The sequence below is a fragment of the Paramormyrops kingsleyae genome, chromosome 9 (assembly GCF_048594095.1).
Source record: "Paramormyrops kingsleyae isolate MSU_618 chromosome 9, PKINGS_0.4, whole genome shotgun sequence".
Taxonomy (NCBI): domain Eukaryota; kingdom Metazoa; phylum Chordata; class Actinopteri; order Osteoglossiformes; family Mormyridae; genus Paramormyrops; species Paramormyrops kingsleyae.
Window position 1 is genome coordinate 10125257 of NC_132805.1, and position 25605 is coordinate 10150861.

A 25605-nucleotide genomic window follows, 5' to 3' on the forward strand; every position below is an offset into this window, starting at 1 on the left:
ATATTGCTCTGTTGGCTGAGATTTAACAGGGGTCTTTAAAATCCAGCTGCTTCTGCACGTCGTATCCTTACCAAATTCAGTATGTGATTCACTGAACATTGGCTTGATTGGGAAATTCAGCTTGTTCCTTTCACTGGTCGTCCTCTTAGGAATTCAGTAATATAACCAATACTGCATGTCTAGCTCATGGATATAATCCGGAGGCTCTGCCGTGGGGGTTAAACCTTGCCTCCTCCCACCCCCCCAAGTACAACCACCATCAAAGACCAACCTAACAACATCCTCAGCAAGCACAATCTTACTGCAAAGGTTACTAGGATCAGTACACAGTCCTCTAGTGCTCATGGCTCTAGTAGTCATGGCTACCTCTAATGAGCGCACGCACAGGATAGAACATTACTGACCATCCTTGTGCGTTCCTAATTACTGAAGTAGGACCTTCTCCCACTTCTGACACAAGCATGGAAACCCCAACAGCTTATGACAAGCCTCCCAGTATCCCAGACTAAAGGCAGCAACCTTAACCATATAACCTGTATGGGCCCACAATCAGGCTAATATATCACCACAAAATATCAAGAATATATCCAGGCCCAGCTACAGCTCAAAAGGTTACAGTGAAGCACAGGGCGTTTTGGAAGGGACGGGGGATGCTTGAGTGTAAAAATAATATCTGTAATTCATTGACATTTCCCAGTGCTGGAGGTGGGCTAACCCTGCCTTCCCCCTTGTGGAAATGCAGTAGAAAAGGCTTAAAATGGTTTAATACTGTTACAACCCATCTAGGGATGGTTATATTATCAAGTCAGAAAGACATCTTCATCCTTCTCATTTCCCAGCTGCCAAACTAAGACTCACCACAGGCAACAAAAAGTATTTTAAAAATGACAGGGCAGTTTGGTCAGCTGGTGTTCGGGAGTTTGACAGCCCAGTATTTCAGATGGTGTAACACTACAGAAGTGGATTTAAATTTAATTCCTACTGGCTTGGTTGATATGTACTGTAGTCACCCCCACGTCTTAGCAGGTGTCATGTCCTGCAGAAATGGAGTCAATGGCAGGAGTTGGGGAAAACAATTGGCGCTTTATTTGAACATACACAGAGGTTTAGAGACAAAACAAACCGCGAGGGGCCAGAAACCAGTGGAACCAGAACAGAGGAGGACTCGGAAATACACACGGTTCTGACATCACAACAACAAGGGAGCAGAACAACAGGCAGCTGAAGTGAATCACAGAAAGGCAGGAACAAGAGGTAAGACTAATATAAAACAGGCATGGCTCGTCAGGACCACGTTGGGGAAGGAAACAGGAGGACTGGCTGGCCAAGGCGTGACAGCAGGTGTTTATTTTTACATTGAATTTGTGCTTCACAGAGACACTCACATGAGGCACCAACTCATCGATGGCGCTTTGTCTTCACAAAGCTTTGCTGATTATTTGGAATTCAAAAGCATTACACTGGTCTGGATGATAGACATCCAGAGCACACATTACATGAGGGCAGGACTAGTTGAACTAAGGGGATACAGATCTTTTTTCAGACTAATTCCTCATGAATTCCTTTTTCTGACACCTTATTTAAACTCCATACACTCAAACACAGACCAAGGGCAGAATGCAAAGCCCAAACCTCGAAGGTTTGTAGCATAGTGTTAACCACGTGCCAATTCCATATTCCTTCTTCAGTGAATTTAAATATTCAATAAAAAAATCTAATTTGTTTGTTCATTTGTTTATACTAAATGTACCATAAGGTCTCTAAATAGCATCAATTCCGAGGGGTAGTGTATGGTTCAAAGGACTAAGCCTCTGTACCTGAGATTAGAAAGTCAGTGGTTTTAATCCAGCCTCAGCTGAACAGCCTTGTCTTAACCCCCAGCTCCATGGGTGCTGCTGCATGTGGCTGTCCTTCACTGCCAAGCTTGTTCTCACCTACATATACAGTTGTGTTCAAAATAATAGCAGTCCAACATCACTAAACTCATCAATCACTGTTTTTGGTAACAAATTATATTTCTACATGGAAAATTATTTACTAGTAGGTGTAGTACAGTAATGGAAAACCAACAGACTCAACAGTCATGACATGCATGCTGCTGATTCTGTGTAATTGAATCATTAATTGAAAGGGGCGTGTTCAAAATAATAGCAGTGTGAAGTTCAATTAGTGAGGTCATTTGTTCTGTGAAAAACCAGGTGCCAATTATGGGCCTTATTTAAGTAAGGAAGGCAGCGAATGTTGTACATGCTGGTCTCTCTGAAATTCTGAGTAAAATGGGTTGTTCCAGACATTGTTCAGAAGAACAGCGTACCTTGATTGGAGAGAGGAAAACATATAAAGAAGTCCAGAAAACGATAGGCTGCTCAGCTAAAATCATTGCAAATGCTTTAAAATGACAACCAAAACCTTAAAGATGTGGAAGAAAACGAAAAACTACCATTCGAATGGATTGAAGAATAGCCAAAATGTCAAAGCCAATGATCATCTCCAGGAAGATCAAAGAAGGACTAAAGTTATCTGTGAGTTCTGTTACAATCAGATGACGCCTATGTGAAGCCAAGCTATCGGCAAGAAGCCCCTGCAAAATCCCTTTGTTGAGAAAAAGACATGCTGAAGGGATTATAATTTGCCAAAGAACACATTGACTGGCCTAAAGGGAAAAGGCACAACAATTTGTCGGCTAATGAAAGCAAGATTGTTCTTTTTGGGTCTAGTGGTCACAGACAGTTTGTCAAATGACCCCCAAACACTAAATTCAAGCTACAGTACACTGTGAAGACAGTGAAGCATGGTGGCGCAAGCATCATGATATGAGGATGTTTTTCATACTATGGTGTCGGGCCTATTTATCACAAACTAGGGATCATGGATCAGTTTGAATACCTCAAAATACTTGAAGAGGTCATGTCGCCTTATGCTGAAGAGGAAATGCCTTTGAAATTGGTATTTCAACAAGATAACGACCCCAAACACACCAGTAAACGCGCAACATTTTGGTTCCAGACCAACAACATTGACGTTATGGAATGGCCAGCCCAATCCACGGACCTTAATCCAATAGAAAACTTGTGGGGTGACATCAAAAATGCTGTTTCTGAGGCAAAACCAAGAAATGCCGAACAACTGTAGAATGTAGTCCAATCATCCTGGGCTGGAATACCTGTTCACAGGTGCGAGAAGCGGGTTGACTCCCTACAACACAGATGTGCAGCAGTTCTGAGAAGCAGTGGTTATACAACTAAAGATTAGTTCAATGATTCAAAGGAAAGCAAAATCTTAAAACATTTTTCAGTTCATACGGTGAATCTTTGAGTTTGTAAAGAAGAATGTGGACCTAATATTCCCTTCCCTTCCCTTTCTGTAAAAGAATAACACAAATGTGTTGAATTTCTCTTCTTGTTTTGATTTGGAGTAGAATTTGTAGTGTTCCCAATGCATTTGCATGTATGGAAATAAAAACTATTATAAGGATTTTTAGACACACTGCTATTGTTCTGAACACAACTGTATGTCTGTGTGTCGTGGAGAGCAAGATGGGATAAGCAGAAAGAGAACTTCCCCACAGGGATCAATAAAGCATGATTATTTCATCAAAGTTACTTTTGATTTTATGGTTCTTTAGCCACAGTGGTGCTGTGGTGTTATTGTGTATTTCCCCAAATCATCTTCTTCTTATGGATTATATTATAGAGGCTCTGATCCTCACTGAGAATCTGAAATGGAGGACACTTTAGACACATTTTATTCCTCAAGCTTATACACAAATATTAAGAGGAAAAGTCTGTGCAGAAGTTCAAGCTCAGAAGTTAGAAATAATTGAACCTGGAGCAGAATGAAGTACCGTTTAAGCATCACTTAATTCTTTAACTCGCGCAGGTTCATATAAATTATAAACTTTTCACCATTATTTCTGAATTGAAATCATAAAGATCTATTAATAAACCTTTGAGTAGCTTCTTCTTCTAAACAGATGACTGTCACTAAATGGTCTAAATGACTTTGAGCCAAGTTATAATTCATCTTATCCCTGTGTGTTTACAGTTCTCTGATGGAGTCTTGATTACACTAACCAGTCTGTCTTCTGGACACTGTTCAGGTTTCTAGTTAACCATCATATGTTTCATACTGTATAACCATAACAAATGTCTGGAGCTGAGCAGCATGCAGCTGGGTAGCTACAAATTGCTGTGTGTGACCACAGGCGGAGACCTGGATGCACCAAATAGCAGATCAAGATGTGTCTAATTGTGCCATGACCAGAGATGGTAATACTGGGAATTCTGGGTCAGATCTTGATCAGATTCTACACTAAGGTCTATAAAGAATATCCATAAACAATGTAACTTTGTTCCGTAAACAAAGAACGCCTGACAAATCCTGTCAGTATCTCTGTGCCCCACTTTTACAATGAACTGAGATTTATTAAATCACATATGAGCCAAAAATCCCAGGTCAATGCAGAAGAACATCATATTTCTCCTCTCTTAGCTCCTCGATGTCCCCAGCACCAGTTCTGAGGACTGTATAAATTGCTAAAAAAGCAGCCCACTTGACTTTCAGAGAGAAGGTACCATTTCGTTATGCCTCGATTTGTTGGGATCACCAACCAAAATATCGTAAAAGAAAGGTGCCTAGTTTAGGCTGAGCACTGCAATACCTCACAGAGCATGGGTCATGAACCCCACTGCTGTCTTTATATCGAAGCATTTAAGGCTTGAGATGAAAGACAACAAATCGAGCTACCAGAGGAGTTAACACAAGGCCAACTTCACAGCTGGGAGACAAGACCTGTCTGCCCTTTTTAGGAAACAGAAATTTGTACAATCCGTTAGCTAGCATAAGCACAGAATGACCCCTACTGTGGACCCTGAATCATGCTGAGTGTGTTGAGATGGGCTGGGATGAGATGCAGCTGACAGATGACACAGGCCACAGTTAGAAGTCCTGATCTCCCCTGGTTTATAATGGGGCCCGTATGAGAGTAACAGAGACCCAAACTTGTGGGAAAATCTGAGAGGTCCTGGATCAACTGGAGGACAGGTTTGCTCAGCACATTGGCCTTCCATGGCAGCAGGAATCACAGAAATTTGCAAGCAAGTTGTAATAATCAAACATGAACCTTTATGTCCCTGCATAGTTCTTTGGGCACAGCAGTGGTTCCCACCCATGATCCTTAGGTCTCCACTTTGGGAGCTTCTTGTTTAAAACGGCCTAATGATAAATTTAGTCTTTGGATTTCGAATGGTTCATCAGCTATGAACATTTAAGTAATCTTCACAGGGCAACAGTTATATAAGTAATTAGGTGATTCGATAACTTATATGAGACGTTTGTGTTGCTTGAGTGTGCACTATGACAGAATGTACCCCACGAGAACCAAGCATGCACCCCGCCAAGACGAAGATCATCTTGGAAGAGAAATATGACCCCACAGCTCCTCCATACCTGTCCGGGTGAAGATGGGATTTGAGGTGCCCTCCTCTGGTCCGCTTCCCCACAGGCTGTGGTTTTTAAATGTGCAGGTACAAGAGCTGACAAAGAATGGGCTCCATGCCGACACATTGCATGTACAAGAGCAAGCTGTTCATTCCATTTGAATGATGGAAGGATCAGCTGAACACAAAATATTGAGTTACCTTCTGGAACTAAAGGAAACCTCAAGTGGTCTTTTTCGTCCTTTCTTGTCCAGATGATTGCAGAACAAGCAGACAGAGATGATCTGAACATTGCTATGGACTCTCCTCTCTGTTGGTGACAGTGGAGTCTTGTTGCCATAAACAGCCTGTTGGGTTGGTCTGTGTTTATTCTCTAGAGACCATATTACAACCCAGACAAAGTGAAGGGTATCGCAGATGGGGCAGGAGCATGAGTGAGTAGGAGGACCAATCTACTCTGCGGCAACAGTGGAACTCAAGCTGGTGAGTGCTTTTGCTGACTCTATATTACAAGCTGATTTTTAACATTTTCTATGCTGATTTTAACCAATTGGTTCCAACTTTATGATCCAGCTACTGAGTTACTACCCGGCAAATTTTTAAGCTTTGAACATTTGTATTTGCTTTGCTTATTTCCATGAGAAAGTGTTACCAACTTCTTCCATATGCTGCAATTTTACAGTTTGCAGCTGAAGAGACATAATTCAATATTCATCCATCCATTCAACTATCCATCTTCCATTTTGCTTATCTAAATCAGAGCCTAGGAAAAGTCTAGAATATTGTACTATTCTCGTGACATCCCATACTCGTGAATTATTTTAAAAATTGTCAATAAAATACTTTTTTTATATCAAAACAACAACAAACAAACAATACATTGTTCAATTAAGTACAAAGCGACCAAAAATTATAGCCTGGGGTGGGCAGTCTTATCCGCAAAGGGCCGGTGTGTATGCAGGTTTTTGGGATCAGCTGTTCTAACCCAGGTGTGAGGAGGACTCAGCCAATCAGTCCTCTAATTAGTAATATAATTAGGGAGCTGCAGTGAAAATCGGCAAACACAGCAGCCCGTTCTGGATAAGAATGCCCACCACTGGCTTAGCGTTTCACGAATGAAAGGTTATTAGTTCATTACTCTTGCATGAGATGATATGGAATTTGCATTCAATAAAATATTAAGCACTATAAAACAATACTTATCTGCTAAGCACAAATCAAACAAATTTATTTACATACAGTAGCAGAATCCTTCTTCTAGAGTGACTTAAAGCCATTTATTGACTTACCTTTCACTAAACACCTTTCATATTTTTGACTGAACTCTTTAGCAGTGACAGCCGTTAATTAGAGTCAAAAGTCAAAGTATCTTAAAAAAAAAACTATATTAGTAATACTATCTTAACTGTAGTGAACTTTGTTAAAACATTAAATATTGAAAGTAAAGCATATTAAGCCGCTATGTATTAAAAAGCATGCCATGAGTTTCCTGCAGTTTAGGGAAGTCTATTGTTTTTTTAAATGTTAATAAAATATTTCATATTTCATGTACACACATATGCAATGTTGGTATGTGCATATATATATATATATATATATATATATATATATATATATATATATATATATATATATATATGGAAAATGGATGGATGGATGGATATTTATATACATTTGAAGTGTATGTAGAATGTATTAATGCGTTTACTTGCAGTTCTGCCAGACAGAAAGATACCAAAATAGGTTTTCATAAATAGATTGCGTCGTGTCCACCTGCAGTGTCAAAATGTTTTGCGGAGGTTTCACTTCCAGACATGAGCCAGCTGCATGCTGGCTTAAGAGGTTTTCAGGAGGTAATGAAATCACAACTCTATAAACCAAGCGACTGCCTGAAGAAACACTGGCTTTCCACTCCCGCCCCAGTTTGTCTGTATCAGCATTTGGACGCACTTGCCTCACCTGAGCTAATATTGGCCATGCAGTGGAATGTAAAGGCCAGCCTCTATACTGGAGGGAGATTAGCACTGAGTACCCAGGAGTTGTATTTCAGACCATCAGTACTTTGACCCCCCCTGTAAAATTTTACACCTCAACAAAGGAACACAGTTACAAATGCTGAATCACTCAGAACATCACCGGTCATTTGGTCTCTCCTCCGATCCAAATTACTAGTGCCATTCCCGATGGTTTGATTTAACAAAATCAGCATGTATTAGACTTTCAGTTATTACATCTTAATTCTTCATAAAGGTTATTCTCAAAATATGTTACCTGTCAGCATTAATATATTGCCTACTACTATTTCTGTGAAAAAATATGTCTTGTTTTGTTCATCTTTCTGAATGATATGGCTTGGCTTATCTTGAAAGTAAAAAAAAGCTTTTTCAAGTTAACTAAATTCCCCGCTGGTGTTGATGGAGATGGATGCATTTGAAATGACCTTGTTAAAATGTTGGTGCTGCATTGGACTGTTGGCCATTCTGCAACTGCCAACATGAATAAGGAGACCCAAACTCAGCACTCGTTATTGCCAGTACAGTATGTGCAAACACACCAGAATTGTTTGTGGTTCAGTGCCAAACATGAGGTACAGGACAATGTTATACGATGCACAGGAGAAACACTTTAGAACATGCAAAACTAAAGAATTCAACAAAAATGTCAAATTTCTGTAAGACATCTTAATATAATAAATTACCACAAGAGTATCATTTGCAAGAATGACTGCACAGTGCAAGGGAAACTGTGCTGATTGCAGAACAGATCAATAACTGAATTAGTGCAGCAGTTCGTAAGTTTGATGCAAGTTTTACTGATATAGTGGAAGTAGATAATGGAGAAATGTCCAGACATGGGAAGAGGGGAATTGTCCTTGGATGAATGGATTTGGAATATTGAGATGCTAGGTGAGTTTATCAAGCAGCCGGGTGGCTACAGGAAAAAAGCCCTGGAGATGGTCAGGTCCAGGTTATAATGTACTCGCACATGCTCCAAGGTGTGGCAATTTGGTGACGAGGCAACTGCCTGAGTGGATGGAGTCTGCAGCTACCTTTCCAGCCCTTTATGGCAGTAAACGGGTCTTTGAGTTTTGATAGCTGACAGCCGGTGATATTCTCAGCTGAGCGGACCACTTGCATGCCCATCTTCCTGGGAATGGCATTCTCCTAAGCTCAAGTCAAAAATAATGAAGCGTTTTGCTGTTTGTATCCCAATAACTGTTCTTCCTTGCAGAACAGAAATACAGGTGGCAAAGGATCAAAAATGGGGCTGATTGCACTCCTCTGTTTTGGGTGTTTAATATGGATACAGCCCAGTCAAGCTCAAAACAAAGGTAAGATATGTGATAAGATTACTTTGTATGTGTGGCGGGTTTCACAGACATCAGGAGTAGTAATCTCTACCTGCAGCAGAAGGTAAATCAACTTGCTTGTCAACTGTTGCTATGGAGTCCTAGAGTAATAGATACCAAAACACGTGTATCATTCTTGCTTATGCTTTTATGTCTTATTATAAATAAAGTGAAATATAGACTAACTACCTTCATTCTGTTTTTTTTGGTTTTTTTTGCAGTTTGTAGCGGAGTGAACATGTTTGATCTTATGTTTTTTGTTCATTACTCCTCTGAGATAAACTTTCAGCCGATGAAAGACTTCCTGCAGAACTTCATTGGCTCGATTGACCCTGAGCATGACATACAAATAGGGTTAGCTTTCTTACCTTCCCAGAGAGGGGATTTCAACCTAACCAAATACAACACCAGCAATGACATCCTCAGCAAGATAAAACCACTCAGGCCTCGGCCGTCGAGGCGTTGGAACATGGGTGGCAATTTAAAGAAGTTCCTGACAGGGGCATCGCGATACTTCAGTGGGAATGTCGACGGGAGATCCGCCCAGAAAGTCCCACAAGTGGCGATCCTGCTCACTGACAACGTCGGCACCGTCAGCCTCCGCGGTTCCAGCACCGACTTGCATGTGGCCGGCGTCACAGTGTACGTGATAAACATCGGAGCCACAGACACGAAGAGCAATCTGTTCTACGTCGCTTCTTATCCCTACGAGGAGACCGTCATTAATGCCGATACTGTCCAGCATCTGTCCCAGGCTTCGCAGGACCTGCTCAAAAATGTCTGCAATCGCCTCAGCCACAAATTCAGGAAGTACTGGGAGACAAGAACGATCACTCAGAAACGTAAGATATTTCTAAGTCCAGGAGAGATGCATGCATTACACTGAGGTACGCAATAGGAAACTGTGCAGAAAAAGTTGAGCTTAAGGATGCCTAAGTCTCCAAATATATTTATGCTCTACAAAGCGATTGCTTCTCTGAATAAAGAAAGAAGTTGCCTGTTGCCCATATATAGATCAGGATAGAAATTAGACAGATAAGCAAAACACCTCAGAAGCAGACTCTTTCCCATAAAGTCTTACCATCTATGGTACTACAGTATATGGAGTTCAATACTTTATAAAACAATCAGGCCTAGTTATATATGTTTATCCTTCAAGTTCTCATTTAACAACAAGTCTTCTCTGCCTAGATACAATGCTTTCAACTTTGAACAAGCACAGGGAACGAAACTATTGCCAAAAAACTCCCAAAAATTAATGTTTCTGATCCTGTTTATTTAATTTCATAATTAGTCATACTAATTAGGGATACTTCAGTCTGAAACTTTGTGTTTCTCTTCTAGATTGCTCCAAAAACATGACAGCTGACGTTTACTTCTTGATCGACGACTCCAGCACCGTCACCTTGGAGCAATTCAATGAGATAAAGCGCTTTTTGAACAACACAGTGCAATTATTCCAGATTCGATTTGACGGAGTGCGAGCAGGAGTGGTCCAGTATGCAGCTAACCCCAGAACAGAGATTCATCTACCCGACCACACCAACAAAACAGATTTGACCTGTGCGATTTCTTACATCGAGCAACAGAAGCTTGATGCTGATATCGCAAACGGTCTTCAGAATGTGCTGAAATATTTAAAAAAATATAAAAGAGAAAACGTGCCTCAGTATCTTGTTATTCTGAAGGAGGGATACCAGAAAGCTGTGAATAAAGTGATGTTAGAAGCTGCCACACGAGAGATACATGACTTTGGAGTTGTTACATATGCCATCGGGGAAGACTCTAACACACTAGAAAAACTGGCGTCATCACCTGACAAATATTTCAGGATAAGCGACTTTGCTTTCTTAAAAGATATTGAACTTCAGGTGGCTGATGGGATTTGTGAGTCAGCAGGTAGGTTTTCCACCGAAGGCGGACCGATGTAATATATATACATGGCATGATCAGTGAAAAATATCGTCTTAACTGGTATGGATGACAATATGAATGCACATGGCAGAGCAGAAATCTCTGGAGCTAACAAGCAAGGGTGCAAAATCATAACTAAATCTAGCGTGAATCTGGAAAAAGTGTGACTAGACGAGCTAACGCAAAATATCAAGAAGATGATTTTCATTGGCTGACCCTGGTCACTCCGAGACCACCATAAACACACGTAAGCCAATAATGAAATAGCTGGTCAAGTACCCTCCAATTACATATTAGCTAGTCATGTATGTTTTCCCTGATTCATGTGTGCTATACAGTTTATGACTGTTACCTGTATATATTATACACTAACTGGCTTTGGAGGTACACCTCCTTATTAGTGCAATCAGCCGATATATTCATGCATCATTTAATTGTTTTCTGCTTTTTTTCTGCTTCTCAAAAGCTCTTCTTGCCAATAATTAGCTGTTTAGGTAATTTACTGTGTATTGTCAAGATTTTATTTAATAATTTGCATTATTATTATTATTATTATTATTGTTATTATCATCATCGTCATCATCTGTGATGGATCCTTTCCAGAATACGGAGCAAGGGTACATTTAAAGTGTATTTTGCAAACAGTGACAAATAATTCACATGCAGTTGAATAACCGACTGTCCCGTGTTATGCACCTGAATAAATGCCAGGCTCTCTCCCTTTTCAGCATTACGCAGCAGTGAAGCAGATATCGTCTTCTTGCACGACAGCTCTTACTCAGAGAGCTTGCGGGACCATGGCCTCATGAAGGACTTCATGAAGGCATTCATGGAAAGCGTCATGAGGGAGCAGAACGGAATCCGTGTAGCTTTGATAGAATACACTGATGAATTCCAGTACGTCTTCGACTTAGAGCCCAGGCTGACGCTGGATGAATACAAAAATGCCATAGACAGCGTGAGCCGGGCACCACGGGGCCCTATGGCAGACGGGTCTCTCACAGTGCCCGGACTGTTCGACAAACTCCCTGACAAAGATAAAAAGATAATGGTTTTCATAACAGATGGAAAATCTCACAAGCAATTAGCTCAGCTGGCTTCAGATTTCCGTAGCTCTGGGATTGACGTATATGCCATTATGAACTCGGACGCAGAAATGAACAATATAGAGGGAATAACTGCATCAAAGGCAAAAATATTTGAATTGCACCAAAATGTCTCCACCTTAGTAGAGAGCATGCACACAGTAATTCAAAAGGGTAAGTGATTTTGTAAATTGAGCCTTATAATTACTGTGTATCTCAAAATGTCCATGTAGAAACTGTAATACATCAATAAATCTATTATTGGCTAAATCTACTTCACAGTCATAGTTGGCCTTCAGGATTACTATGATGTAACATGGATATTTTTTTTTTCCAGAGTGTCAGAATGCAGATGTTGCTGATATAGTTTTTGCTGTGGATGTTTCCTGGGATGTGCAAGAGGATGATTTTGAACTCATGAAGAATTTCATTATTTCAGTAGCAAGCAGCTTTCTCATAGGACAGTACAGCACGCAAGTCGGGGTCATTCTGTATGGAGCCAGTGCTCGCCAGGGTATCGGTTTGGATGAATACAAAAACCTCAAGTCACTGGAGTCGGGGCTACGGAACATGAACTTTGGTCAGGTTGACCGTAATGGAAGAAACATTGCTAAGGCAATCCAGCTATCCAGGACCTTGTTCTCTCGCGAAGGCCGAGAACATTTCAGTGTTCCCCGGTTCATCATCACTATCACTCACAAAGATACGACTGATTTGGTCCAGTTGAAAGCTATTTGTAAAGAGGTTCAAGATTCTGGGGTGCACACTCTGGCTGTTGGGATAGATTATGCGGACACTGAAACTCTTAAGATCATCGGAGAGTCAGACAGCAGTTATTTCTCAGTGAAATCTTTTGACAAGCTGAAGTATTTGTCTAGACAAGTCACCCAAGAAATCTGCAGTGCGCCATGTAAGACTTTATCATTTGTTCATTGCAGTTGAAAGAACAATTAAAATGACTGTGCCCTGTAGGTCACCAGTTCACGTTCAAGGTGTTCGCTTTACTTTCATGTCATTGCAGATTGTAACATCGCCCTGGTGGACATCGCCTTCCTCATCGATGGATCTGAGAGCATTACGCCTAATCAATATGATCTGGAGAAAGATTTTGTTAAAAGAATAGTGAACAGCTTTGACATTCATGACCACGTAAGGGTAGGTTTAGCTACATTTAGTGAAACATGTGATATACAATTTAACATGAAAACATTCAACACCAGATTGGAATTTGACCAAGAGGTAGATGCTGCTATACCGAGATATAAAGGTACGAACCTTGCGGTTGCCCTGGATGGGTCAAGGAAATTTTTTACCCCAAACAGGAGAAGGAAAGATGTCAAGCCCCGTTTGATTGTGATGACCGATGGGGATGACAGGAACCAAAATAAAGAAAAGATTTCACGGATAGCTAATCTCTTGCGCAATGTGGATGATGTGACCATTGTTGTGGTGGTTGTGGGAGAATTCGTCAATCCAATCGTGTTGAATCTGATTGCTGGTGAGAGATCAAACATATACAGAACAGTTTCACACAGCAACCTTAAAGACATTGCACCAAGGATAGTGAGAGCAATTTGCGACGACCCTGAATGCAGTGAGTCCTTTGTTTCTTCCCATTTTCCCTCTTAATGTTTATATACATTGTGGTTTATTGAAAAGAATACATCAAACTGTTGCTTATTGGTACAGCTAACCTTGATAGTATCTTTGAAAATGGACACTAGCTTTATTCAGTAGGTCCTCTGAGAGTGTTGCTGTATGTAATATATGATGTACTAACATTGAGTTATCTTTTGATTTGTCCCCTTTACACTTTCGGCACAGTCGTCAAACCTGTCCCACCTCCGACGTTTCCCCCGCCGCCCATAGACTGCCTGATCGACATTGCAGTGGGAATCGACATCGCAGGAGAGTCGGGAGATCTCTTGCTGTTCTACCACAACCAGCTGCGTTTGAACCTCTTGCCAACACTGATGGCGCTTAACAATTTGTTGCCATCCACCTGCACAAGGCCATTCAGCGTTCGCTTCGGGTTCCATGTCCCCAACACAGACCCTCCCTTCATCACCACCTTCCAGCCGCTGACCGACGACGTTGTGAAGCAGCTGGAGATGAGGGTTATACGGGAGACCTCGCGACTGGATGCTCGCTACCTCCTATCATTTGGAGAAAAGTTCAGGAGAGAGTCTGACAGGAATACCTACATACAGGTACATATACACCATTGTTCATATTTAGCATGATTTTATATTAAACATCAGCTGCGCAAGTCATAGAGTATAAAATGCAATCGCATCATTATTTAGCTATTAAAGATGAAATTAGTTACTGGATGGCATAGTCGGACGGATGGCCTCACATTTGACTCCACGATACTTTGGTACACAGTGGAGCTCACAACTCAATAGTTGTAAGGTGCCCTGGTTTTGTGGCTACAAAACAAGTTGAAATCATCACCCCTCCGCCAACATGCTTAACAGGTGAAGTGCTTGTGCTGATATGCAGTGTTTGGTTTTTGCCAAACGCGGTGCTGCGCATTATGGCCAGACATCTCCACATTGGTCTTGTCTGTCCAAAGAACATTGTTCCAGAAGTCTTGTGGTTTGTTCAGATGCAACCTTGCAAACCTAAGCCGTGCTGCCATGTTCTTTTTAGAGAGAAGAGGCTTTCTGGAAACCGTTCCAAACAAACCATAATTGTGCGGTCTTTTTCTATTTGTACTGTCATGAACTTCAACATTTAACATGCTACCTGAGGCCAGTAGGGTCTGAGATTTAGCTTTTTAGGTTTTCTGCAGTTTCTCTGAGCACTGCACGGTCTGACAAGGGGGTGAATTTGCTAGGACATCCACTCTAGACAGAAAGTGAGTAGTTGTCATTGTTGACACACCACAGCACACAGGAGTCAACAATGAAACGTATCCTCTGCAATTAACCCACATCATGACATAGCATGGGGCAGCTAATTAAGTGCCCAGGGAGCAGTGCTTTGGGGCAGGACATTGCTCAGGGTACCCCAGTGGTATTTTCATGGTTGTGAATATGAACTAGCATGAAGTGCACTTCCCTAGCCATTGGGCCACCACTGCTGGGAAGACTGGCAACTGTAATGTTTTCCACTGAAATGAGTAATCTTTCTCACTTCAGAATGATGGAGTTCAGATTGTTTGGAAATGGCCTTATAACTCTTCCCAGATTGATGGGCAGCAACAATCGCTTCTCTAAAACGATTGCAGATGTCTTTCCTCCTTGTCATTGTGTTAACACACCTGAGTGCTCCAGACCAGCAAACTGCCAAAGCTTCTGCTTTTATAGAGCTGGTCACACTTGCTGATGATCAATTAATCAAGACCATTTGATTAGCAGCATCTGGCTGCTACATACCCTCTTAATTCCTGTGGAAGTAGCACTTAATTTTTCACACATTGCTTCTGTATTTTGGCTTAGTTTTTGTAAAATAAACAATGACATGGTGTAATATGTCATGTGTTGTTGTTCATCTGAGGTTGTATTATTATGTCCTTTTACGTAAAACCTTAGAGCTGAAAGAGGGTGTACTTTCTTTTCACGTGACTTTATGTCAAAATAAAGGAACTGTTAAATAATAGAATAAATACTTCTTGTTGATCCCCATGGGAAAATTCTCTTTACACCTCCCTGAACTGATGTTTAACCACGATGATGTTTAACAGATGATGATTAACCAGATGATGCTGCCAGTACTATACTCTGATCCAAGAAGTTAATTAATTATTGTTTGTTATAAGAAATAAACATTTATTCTTGCTTTTTTTAGGTTATATTGCTCTTCACAGATGGGCTGGATGCTAGTTACACAGAACTGAACAGAGCAACCGAATCTCTCAGAAGGGATGGTAAGGCTCGAGTGTCTGGTGGTGATTGCCAATGTAGTTTGAGATATGATTTAAAGAATTCTCTTCTGAAATCAGTACAATTACATCATGTCGCTACTCTAGCCACAACGGCTGTTCCCAGTTGCAGTTCTGGCAGTACGTTACCAGTCTCCTCACAGCACCTTCAAAACAATTCCCTTTCCAAAGGTTGTTCTCTTGAAAGCTTGGTTAGATTTTCACAGAAATTTCTCATGAACCCAAACAAGGAGGCCAAGAGTCACATGTGGTATCGTGGCAATGGCTCCCACCACCCACAGAAGCCAGCAGAAAAATAATGATGGTAGAGAATTTGATCCAGGAACCCCCCCGACATAAAAAGGGTGTTTGTTCCAAAATTATATGGATTGTAGCACATGTAGCAGTGTTCTAGTGAAATGTTTTTTTTTGATACTTGCTGCACTGTTGCCAGCTATATGAGCTATGTATTCTGGTGCAACTTTTTGGCCTTGATCAATGGACAATTGCTGTAAGACTGGTTACAGACAGGAGGGAGAAGGAAGCCATGTGATGTGGGAATGGGGGGGAATAATATGGACCCAAAGTAGCCAAAGTAGCAGACAGGAACCAAAGCACAAAATGTTGCGGGTGTATTCACTTCTCACTACTCACTGTGTACTCACTAGTAGCTCTGTAGGAAGATCTAAAGCTTAACCTCTGAAACTTAGTGTAGAACAGAATCAGGCATACAAAAAAATCATATAAACAAAAATTAAAAATTCAGCCATGACTGCACAAAAGTTTTTAAAACAATTACAAATATGATGCACCATTGCAACATTGCATTGTTGTTCCTAATTCAATAAGTATTTGTAGCAGGATGCTAACAAGTGCTGAGTTTGACGGCCAAATTTTCAATTAAAATCGTGTGGTGATAAAAAGGTGAGAATATCTGTCTTCCTGTGGCCTCCTTTCTCTACCCGCACAGGAGTTCAGGGCCTCATTACAGTGGCCTTGGATGGGATGTCGAAGGAGGCAGTTCAGGAGCTGCATGCTATTGAATTTGGCCCATTTGGGACTGGGTTCTGCTGCAGGGCCCAGCTTGTTATCAGCGACATGATTGCCGGTGCTTTGCACTCCGCGTTTGTAAGTCACTGTGTCTCCGTTCCTTATTCTTCGGCCTTCATGTGCGTTGTACTGTATACTTTACACTACACTCGAACATATATATTGCATGGTATTATATTACAACTGAAGTCTCTCTAGGCATTATTAGGTAGAGTCATTCGATTATTAGGAATAATTAGAAGTAGAGAGAAAATAACATGCTGGGCATTGATGTCAGATGTGGGTGCTCTGATTTCAGGTCACCTTTGCAGAAGAAGTCTGCTGCAGTTGCTGCTTGTGTGTGGGCCCACCTGGTCCCAAAGGTTCTCCTGGAGTGGAGGGTGTTGAGGTAACCTTAAGCAGTAGATTTACGGTTAATGGCGTGATTTGTGCTCCTCTAGTATTAATAATCCAAAAGGAGTTGGGTTTTGAACTATTAACCTAATGGTCCAGGAATTTAGCCAGTAGGCCTACTCCACAACGCTTTTATTCTGCCAATATTTCTATCTCAGTGAGAATATACACCCACCTTTGTAAGTGCAAGAATCTCCCCACCCCCACCTTTAGCTGAGCATGTTCTAATGATGCCCACTAACCAGGCTAACGATGCATGCTAGCTGTACCAATGGCGCCTGCTAGCCATGCTAACAACACCCGCTTGCGGTGTTAATGGCACCGCTAGCCGTGCTAATGAGACACGCTTAGCCGCGCTGCTCTCTGCCATGATTCGCAAGCTGCTTCTGTGGTAGCACAGCTGACCTGTCTCTGTGTCCATTTTCAGGGCATTAAAGGACAGAAGGGCATGGAGGGACACACCGGAGATGACGGGATGCCGGTAAGATTGGGTGTGATCGTGTCCACAAGTGCTTGTCATTTCATTGTGTGCATGTATTGTAGTTTTATTTTTCCCATACAGTACACTATACAGTACACTACATATCTCATAATAGTTTCATTTTGAAAATACCGCCTGACCTTACGTCAAACTTCATCTTGAGACGGGACAACACTTTTCCAATTGGTGTTCATGACAGTGGGATTTTGTGTGGCACCCTGCCCGCTTAGCTCTTCCGTCCTTGATGATTGCTCCTCTTCTCCCAGGGAGCGGTGGGGAAGCGTGGGGTGGACGGACCTCCTGGTGACCAAGGCTGTGCAGGACCGAGAGGCACAAAGGTAATGAGCATGGACTCTGCAGCATGGCGTGTGACCGACACGTGAGGGCCAGGGAGATGTGCATTACACACCTCCCGAGGTAGACGTGCACTTTCTGATCGGACTGCAGATGTTCCTGAAATGTTCAGTGAAGCATCTGGTGGCTTTTACTAGTTCAATGAACAATCCCACATCCTCAGGACTCAGTCCACTGTAGACAAACATTTTTTTCAAAAGTATACATGCAATTTGGTCTAGCACTTTGTCACTTTCTTTTTATTTTACAGGGAAACAGAGGATTCACTGGAGATAAGGTAGTGTGACCGTGATCGGCTTGGGTTCCAGTGGGGTAATCACAGCACAGGGGTTTTCAACACCATGGAACATCTAGCAGAAACATCAATTCAATCAAGAATTCAAATTAAAAACATGACATTTCCTTACATTGCACTTCGGGACATTTCCTTGACAACCACCAAAGCTGCCAGTTTGTTGTTCCCAGGCTGTAAAACCAGTCTTGGCTGGTTTCATTAGTTAATGATTACATTTAGCCATCTGCCTAATAAAGCTTGTTAGACTGTGTGCATTAATATGTGTGTGACCCTGATACTGTACATGTAATGCTCACATGATGCTGTTGCCTGATGCCATGAGTTGTCTTTCCTACTTTGGTGTCTATTGCTCCTAGGTAACTGCTCAAAACTTACTGATGCATTTAATCAAAATGGTGAAAATAAAAAGTAGATTAAAAGTGTTACAATGTTTACTCATGCACTGGGTTTCAAGAGGCATTTTCTTATTGATGGAAAGTATGGCAACCCTTTACTTAAAGCAGTCATCATAATGCATTATAGATAGGTTCATATGCATTCATAAAGTATTATAAACACTGCTATAATGATTTATAAAAAGGCATAACACATTATAGCCATGTTTATGCATTATGAATGCTTTAGGAAGCTCACATCTATAATGCAGTATAGATACCTTCATAATGCATTATAATGCAGTATTTATAATGCATTGTACATGTGTGCTTTAAGTAAAGTCTTACCAAAAGGTTTTTTGTTTCTTTTGAAAGCTATCTGATGTACAGTACTTGGATTACTTCCAATACACATATTGCTTCATTTTTCAGGGCGAAAATGGAGCCGATGGTTGGGACGGGATCCAAGGACAACAGGTCCATTCAGCTGGAAGATCTCTACAGTGAATAATGTTAAAATCTCCATTTGTATCTTTTGGAGGAAACTGTTTTTTTTTCATCTTTAGGGAGATTCTGGACTCGACGGACATAAAGGAGCCAAAGGGGATCATGGAAGTCAGGTACCTCTATAATACAGTAATACATTAACCAATCAGTTAGCAGTATTAATTTCTAAGGGAATAATAACATGACATATTAAAGTTTAAGAGCATGGACTCCTCTCTTTTACCCTTGAGTGACCTGAGCTTCATTAAGAAAATACTCACTCTTTTATTGAATTAAATAGTTTATGCAATTTCAACAAATGCCTAAAAGAAAACAAATGAATGAATGAATGAATTAAACTAAGAGTAACTTATAATTTATCTTATTTATGTATAATTGTCCATATTCTGCTACAAGCTGTTAGCACAGCTGAGTGTCATTATCCCACATATAGGACACTGAATTTTAGACAGTGAAAGTGGGACAGTGAATCAGGGACAGTGGATTGGGGACAGTGAATTGAGGACAGTGAACTGAGGGAAATGGATCATGGACAGTGAAGTGAGGACAGACAGTCAGACACAGAGCGAATCAGATTTAAATCTACATGTTATTTAATACTGTGAACATTCCACTGTGAACTCTATCCAAACAACCCACTGAGAGAGAGCAAGCCCACGAAACACCCCCTTAAATACAGTACCCTCCCTCGGTGATGCCGACCCCCAGGCTCAGTGCCTTACAGTGATCCCTCATTCCATCAATCATTCTGCTCCCTAGGGAGAACCTCCAAGAACAGCAACACCAACAAGTAACTATTTACAGTAAAACTGCAGTCCCTCCCTAAGATCGGGATGCTGCACATCTACTGAGCAGGCTCCAAAGTACATTACATGCACACAGCAGTCCCCACGCAAATATGTAGGCTACTGGAATCATCCCAGTGCCTTTAAACCTGAGCTGGGATGGGTAAAAGTGGCCAGCTAAGCAGGACATTGTCAAGCTCGAAGCTTATGCTGAGTCATGTGATGTGCTTTCAGGGAGTATTTCATAGGTAAGGTTGATTCTTGGCCTGTCTTTTGCAGCACATTTCACACACAATCCGTCCCCATGTGGTTCTGAGCCAAATGCTCTTCAGTTATCAGGGTGACCTGTCCATTTCAGGGTAACGTAGGATCTCCAGGCCCACCTGGTGATGAAGGAGAAAAGGGTTTGCCAGGAGGACCGGTGAGTGAAAGGACATCACCCCAAGTCTCCCTGCTGTATTAATTTGCTGGTTTAATATTTAATTCCCTGCTAATGAAGTGTAAATTGTCAAAACCAGAGCTAGTGGGGATGTAGTCAGAAAACAACTTTTATTGCAGCTACTTTTGTAAGTATTAAAAATACACAGCAGGAAGTCCCCACAGAATTTTGCTTGTGTGTGATGGTTCTGTTTAGCACAAGCTGGAAATTTAAAGATGTTTCTGTCATCCAGGGGACACCAGGTTCCAATAATAATGTCCCCGGACAAAAGGGAGACCTGGGTCCAGCAGGATATGATGTAAGTGACCACATCGCCTGCCACATCATCTGGTGTTGGGATGTGCAGAAGGAATTTCCTTACTAACATGATACCATTCTCTGTTTCTTGAATGTTCTTAATGTTGCACTTTCTGGTCATCAATTTGTTGTGATCTCAGGTTCTTGCTTTGTCTGGAAGTTGTTGTGAAGCTGCTGCTCAAATCCTGCTTACACTTGTACCTGGGCATTCACTGGAAGCTCAGCCTAGCTGCGCTTATGGAAGTTGACTCGTTGACAGAACATTTTTTTGTAACTTGTACGTTGCTTTAGGAAAAGGTTTCTACTCAATAAAGAAAAATGTAAATGTAGATCCAAATCTTGGTTAATGGTGAGATGTGGATGGTCTTTTTGAAACAAATGATTCAATTTAATTTTAATCAATATGTTTGAGTGGACCTTGGAAGGTTCTCCATCTAATTTTCACTATTATTATTCACCAGTAGAAGAATTAGAATCACGGAATTAGAATATGAAGAACTTGCTGTACACCCGCAACCTTGAATACATTTACATTTACATTTACAGCATTTGGCAGACGCCCTTAGCCAGAGCGACTTACATAAGTGCTTTAAGACTCTACAATGAATTTTTCCCGATACTAGCTCAATAAAACCCAGGCTATTCATAGGACAAATGGTTACATGGATGGATGGAATTTGGTTTACACACAAAAAATACCAGTCCTAGTCGATGTTGACACCCATGCTGAGCATCACTGCCAACACCCCCTGTCCGAGGCAAAGTGAAATTAGCTGGCAAGTCAGCTGGCATAGGCGGCTGCCTATGTCTCCGATAGGATTGACTGGCCCTGGCTTATTTTGTCATTGTTCTCCTTTCCCTCCCAAGGGTGATTCTGGCCCAGATGGGTCACCAGGACAAAGAGGAGAACCGGGAAATAAAGTAAGAGAAGCAGTTCACCTGCCAAATGCGCCTCTCTCCAAATACTCTCTGCGAATCTCAACTTTCTTTGTTCCCCTTTAGGGCAAGAGTGGTCAGAGAGGACTGGAGGGCATACCGGTACGCTTTCCGACTGTCACTGAGGTCATTCTGATTTAGGCAGTTTAGCTGAAAGCTTATACAGGAGCAAGTTATTCCTCTGTGTGTTTCATAAATGAACAGAATATGCAATATTCTGCAAGTGTTTAAGGCTATTTATCTGGATAGTATGTGTATATTTGCTCAGGAAAAAAAAACCCACAATTTAACATTAAAACATATGTAAATATGTTGTTAGACGGCTAGATTACTTCTTCAGTTCCCAAACCTTGCCACAGGGGCACCTCAGCCATTCCAAGTATTTGGTAAATTATAGATGAGAGCTTCATAAAGCATTCATAATGCATAATACACATGGCTATAACGTGCTATGCCTTTTGATAAGTATTTATAGCCTTGTTTATAATGCTTTATGAATTTGTTATTATTTGTTATGAATGTGTTTATAAACTGCTAGTATTATAACATTTCTTAATAGAACTGTATGTAGAACAATATCTTAGTACCTTGTGTATAAACTGATAATGTGTTTTTGTGATGCTCTTTAAAGCGCATTGAAATCTTCTGTAAGCCTCTTTGGAGAAAAGTCAGTTACATTCATCTAAATATATATTTGCAGGGAACAGAACCAGTGTAAATGAAACAGGGAATGTTAATCCATTTCATTCCTGGCTCTTGCTTTTCCAACTCAAGGTCATAGTGTAAAAAGGGAGGGAAAAAACATAAATTCTTTCTATTTAAAGTGAAAATGTTTCCTGTTTCCTGTAGGGGACCCAAGGAGAAAACGGTGCTGAAGGTTTGCAGGGTGAGCTGGGCTTCAGAGGCGAGCAGGTTGGTTTGTTTGGGACTTGGGTGCTGCACACTACTGGAGAAGAGCTAAAGCCTACTGATAGGAGCTTGGCAGAACATGCTCTCCTTTATACCATCAGGGCATATCGGGAGCCCCAGGAGCCAAGGGAGAACCTGGAGAGATGGGATGGAAAGGCCCACAGGTTAGTCTTCACCAGATGGGACAGTGCCCATTACAAACATTTTCCTGCCAACTCCCTGTTGACTGGATTCAACCAATTATTTTTGACTGTCTGTGCTATCATTATTGATAATCTGCTGATTTATATTAATCTATCGATAACATAGTCTAACATACAAACATCCTTGTTAGTCAAATGAAAGTGACTGAGTCAGTCTCAGGAGAGAGAAAATTTGTATTTTACGTGCATGAAAGGACACAGACTAAGTTCATGTTTCTTTAAAAAGAAGTTAAGCACAACATACCAAAATCATTAGCTTAAAACTTTGTGGCGGATTCTTGCATTTACCACAGATCCCTTAAAAAGAAAAGCTGCACTTCAAACTTGCTATTTTTTTTTTTTTACTGTTGACTGGGATCCTTGTTTTTTGGCATAATTTAAGGGTGCCGGTGGACTTCAGGGGAGCAAAGGCAGCAAGGGTAACCGTGGAAGATCAGGTCAAAAGGTAATGTCAACCCAAAGGAAGCAGAGGTCTACAAGGACTTTAATACTCTTGCAATGGCAGCTGTACCGGATGAGCAGTTGAGCAGTTGTCTGTTGTTCCCTCCCTTCCCCAGGGTCAGCCTGGGGTGCCTGGTGAAAAAGGAAACATCGGCAACATGGGATTTAGAGGAGAGCAAGTAAGACCATCCTGTTTGACCTAAACTAGTCATCCTGAAGGCACCTCACCTCTGTGTGATGCTGACTCAGCTCCACTTCATCTCCACCAATCCTTATCTTCATAGGGTACTGATGGTTTGGGAGTACTCGGATCTCCGGGGCCAAAAGGGCGCAAAGTAGGTTTCTGTGGAATATGTTTCTGTATACTGTGAGCAGTTCAGCTCTGTCATGTTCAATCAGCACCATCACTAACCAAGTGCTTGTGGAACAGGGAACCTCTGGCAGCGATGGCCATGTGGGACTATGGGTACGTATCCTCTACCATCTATTCTGGTTACCTGGCCCTTCGTCCTGAATCTTATTTGGAAAGTTTTTTTAGGGAGAAGTTGGCGAAAAGGGTTCACCTGGAGATATGGGTCCCAAAGGCCATCATGGAACCATGGTAGGTGTTTTTTGGGAAAAGGCTACACACCATTGTCATGGCAACGTTATTATATAGATCTGGTGGGTTACATAATATGTGAAATCAAACACACAACCAATGAACCAATGAGGCTGGTCTTAAATTTAGATAGGGCACTGAATATGGGTCACACTTCAATCTGGGTCAACTTGTAATTTAGCCGTAATTGAATTTTCAGAAAAGAAACGGTTCCAGCTAAGACAATAGTCTTATGGTCAATTTGCAGTTTTGTTTCAACATTCAGGCACTGCACATACAAATCTGATGATGCCTTAGCTAAGTTTTAGTCCTTTTCACTACGGGGGGCACCAGTAGTAGTACAACAGATTGTAGTCGATTCATGCATACAAGAAGTCATGTTTTGAACATGACTTAAAACAAGTCATGATCTCGAAAAGACAGAACAAGATAATGACAGATGTGCTCTATAGGCTTCCGTACGATGCAGAGATGCAGTGCAAAGACACAGACAAAACAGTTGCGTGTTCATGTTTATGAGGGGTGTTAAAAGTTCCTTGGTTTAAGTTCTTTAAGTAATAAATGGAAAGCAAAATTATATTTTTCTCCTTTTTTTTTCTGACGATTTAAAAATTTATCCATAGCTCAAAATCGTGATACAATCCGAACTGCGGGTTTTGTCATTTGGCTTTGTACCCTGGGCACTGTATCTTCAAAGTCCTCCAGCAGCTACACTCAGGGGTGCCAATATGATATGCTGTCTAGCAGCACCCAAAACTACACTTTAACATAATTCATCACCTGCTGCTATGCATTTGCTTTGCATAAATACCTCAAAGCGTGACATACCTGAGGGTCTTGTGATGTTTTCTTCGGCAGGGCCCGAGGGGACCAGAAGGTGTGAATGGGGACCCCGGTGAGCCAGGTTACCCCGGCCGGAGGGTAAGACCGCCAAGTTCTCACACAGTGCTTCTGTTCACTTTTGTGCTCAGAAGCTGGAAGCCACCATACAGAGCTCCCTATAACCAGGGGCCTGCATCACGGAGCCGGATTTCTCACTTAGCCAGATAACTTGTCAGATTCAAGATAGTCTGGGATAAATGTAAGTGAACAAAGGTAAAGTTCATTTTAAACTGGGTTACCTAAAATCTGACAAGTTATTCGGCTAAGCAAGAAATCCTGCTTTGTGATTCATGCCTCAGGACCATTGCTGGGATCTTAAGAGTTACCAAACTAAGAGCATGGCTGTAAACACATCTAAGCTGTACAAATTATTTGGGGCTATTTTGGATACATGCGGGTCATTGGCCTCAAATTGAACACAACATCCATCTCAGACATGCCTAACTTCTCTAAAGAATGAAATATTATTCATCCTTAACATAACAGTGAGTCAGCCAGGAATTCTGCTCAGACCAGTACAATTTACAGTTGTTGTTCATTTCTCAGCCAGGAATTCTGCTCAGACCAGTACAATTTACAGTTGTTGTTCATTTCTCAGGGACCTAAAGGATTCCCGGGAACCCCAGAACGAAGCGTAAGTATGGTACTTTCTTGCACTTAAACTCGTAAATGCCAATAAAACAAGTGGATCCTTCTAGGTACATCTCACTGTTTTTTTTATGTAGGAGTGCAGCCTTCTGGATTTTGTACGGGACAACTGTGGTAAGTCTTTTGTTTACTAACACCTCACATATGTTATTAATGTACTTTATTAGGAAGCCCTTTCTCTCCTGAATAATGTTTCCTTTGCCCTCGTATTTCTTGCAGCTTGCCAAGGTAAGATGTCTTCCATGTCTCATTCTCCAAGTAGACTTTGAATCCTCCGTTAATCTTCAGAAATTCACCACTTTAACTTCCCGGCTTCAAGATTTGACCCCAGATTACCAATATTCCCAGGCTGCCAC

General features: G+C 41.4%; 1 protein-coding gene across 3 annotated transcripts; it reads left to right on the plus strand.

Annotated features, from left to right (window-relative positions):
- The first annotated feature begins 5445 nt into the window (after window positions 1–5445).
- LOC111857822 (collagen alpha-6(VI) chain-like) lies at window positions 5446–25605 on the plus strand. Of its 3 annotated transcripts, none has more exons than XM_072716291.1 (31): window positions 5446–5921; window positions 8670–8769; window positions 9009–9629; window positions 10132–10686; window positions 11430–11960; window positions 12124–12696; window positions 12808–13380; window positions 13611–13996; window positions 15582–15660; window positions 16625–16782; window positions 17003–17092; window positions 17525–17578; window positions 17845–17916; window positions 18183–18209; window positions 19034–19078; window positions 19168–19221; window positions 20252–20314; window positions 20565–20630; window positions 21497–21550; window positions 21632–21667; window positions 22415–22477; window positions 22576–22638; window positions 23060–23122; window positions 23235–23297; window positions 23403–23453; window positions 23549–23584; window positions 23657–23719; window positions 24578–24640; window positions 25200–25235; window positions 25327–25363; window positions 25469–25605. In XM_072716291.1, the coding sequence occupies exons 2-31, from the start codon at window positions 8700–8702 to the stop codon at window positions 25516–25518; spliced, it is 4695 nt and encodes a 1564-aa protein (XP_072572392.1). In that variant the 5' UTR covers window positions 5446–5921; window positions 8670–8699; the 3' UTR covers window positions 25519–25605. The 3 variants fall into 3 exon arrangements, with proteins under 3 accessions (XP_072572392.1, XP_072572393.1, XP_072572394.1); XM_072716292.1 differs by having other exon boundaries at window positions 8675–8769; XM_072716293.1 differs by lacking the exon at window positions 25469–25605 and having other exon boundaries at window positions 25327–25465.

Bases quoted from the DNA above. Each gene is read 5' to 3' on its own strand.
- LOC111857822 (XM_072716291.1), top strand. From the start codon at position 8,700: ATGGGGCTGATTGCACTCCTCTGTTTTGGGTGTTTAATATGGATACAG. The intron at 12,697-12,807 runs GTAAGACTTTAT...ATGTCATTGCAG, and splicing joins AGAAATCTGCAGTGCGCCAT to ATTGTAACATCGCCCTGGTG. The intron at 23,123-23,234 runs GTAATGTCAACC...TCCCTTCCCCAG, and splicing joins GTGGAAGATCAGGTCAAAAG to GGTCAGCCTGGGGTGCCTGG.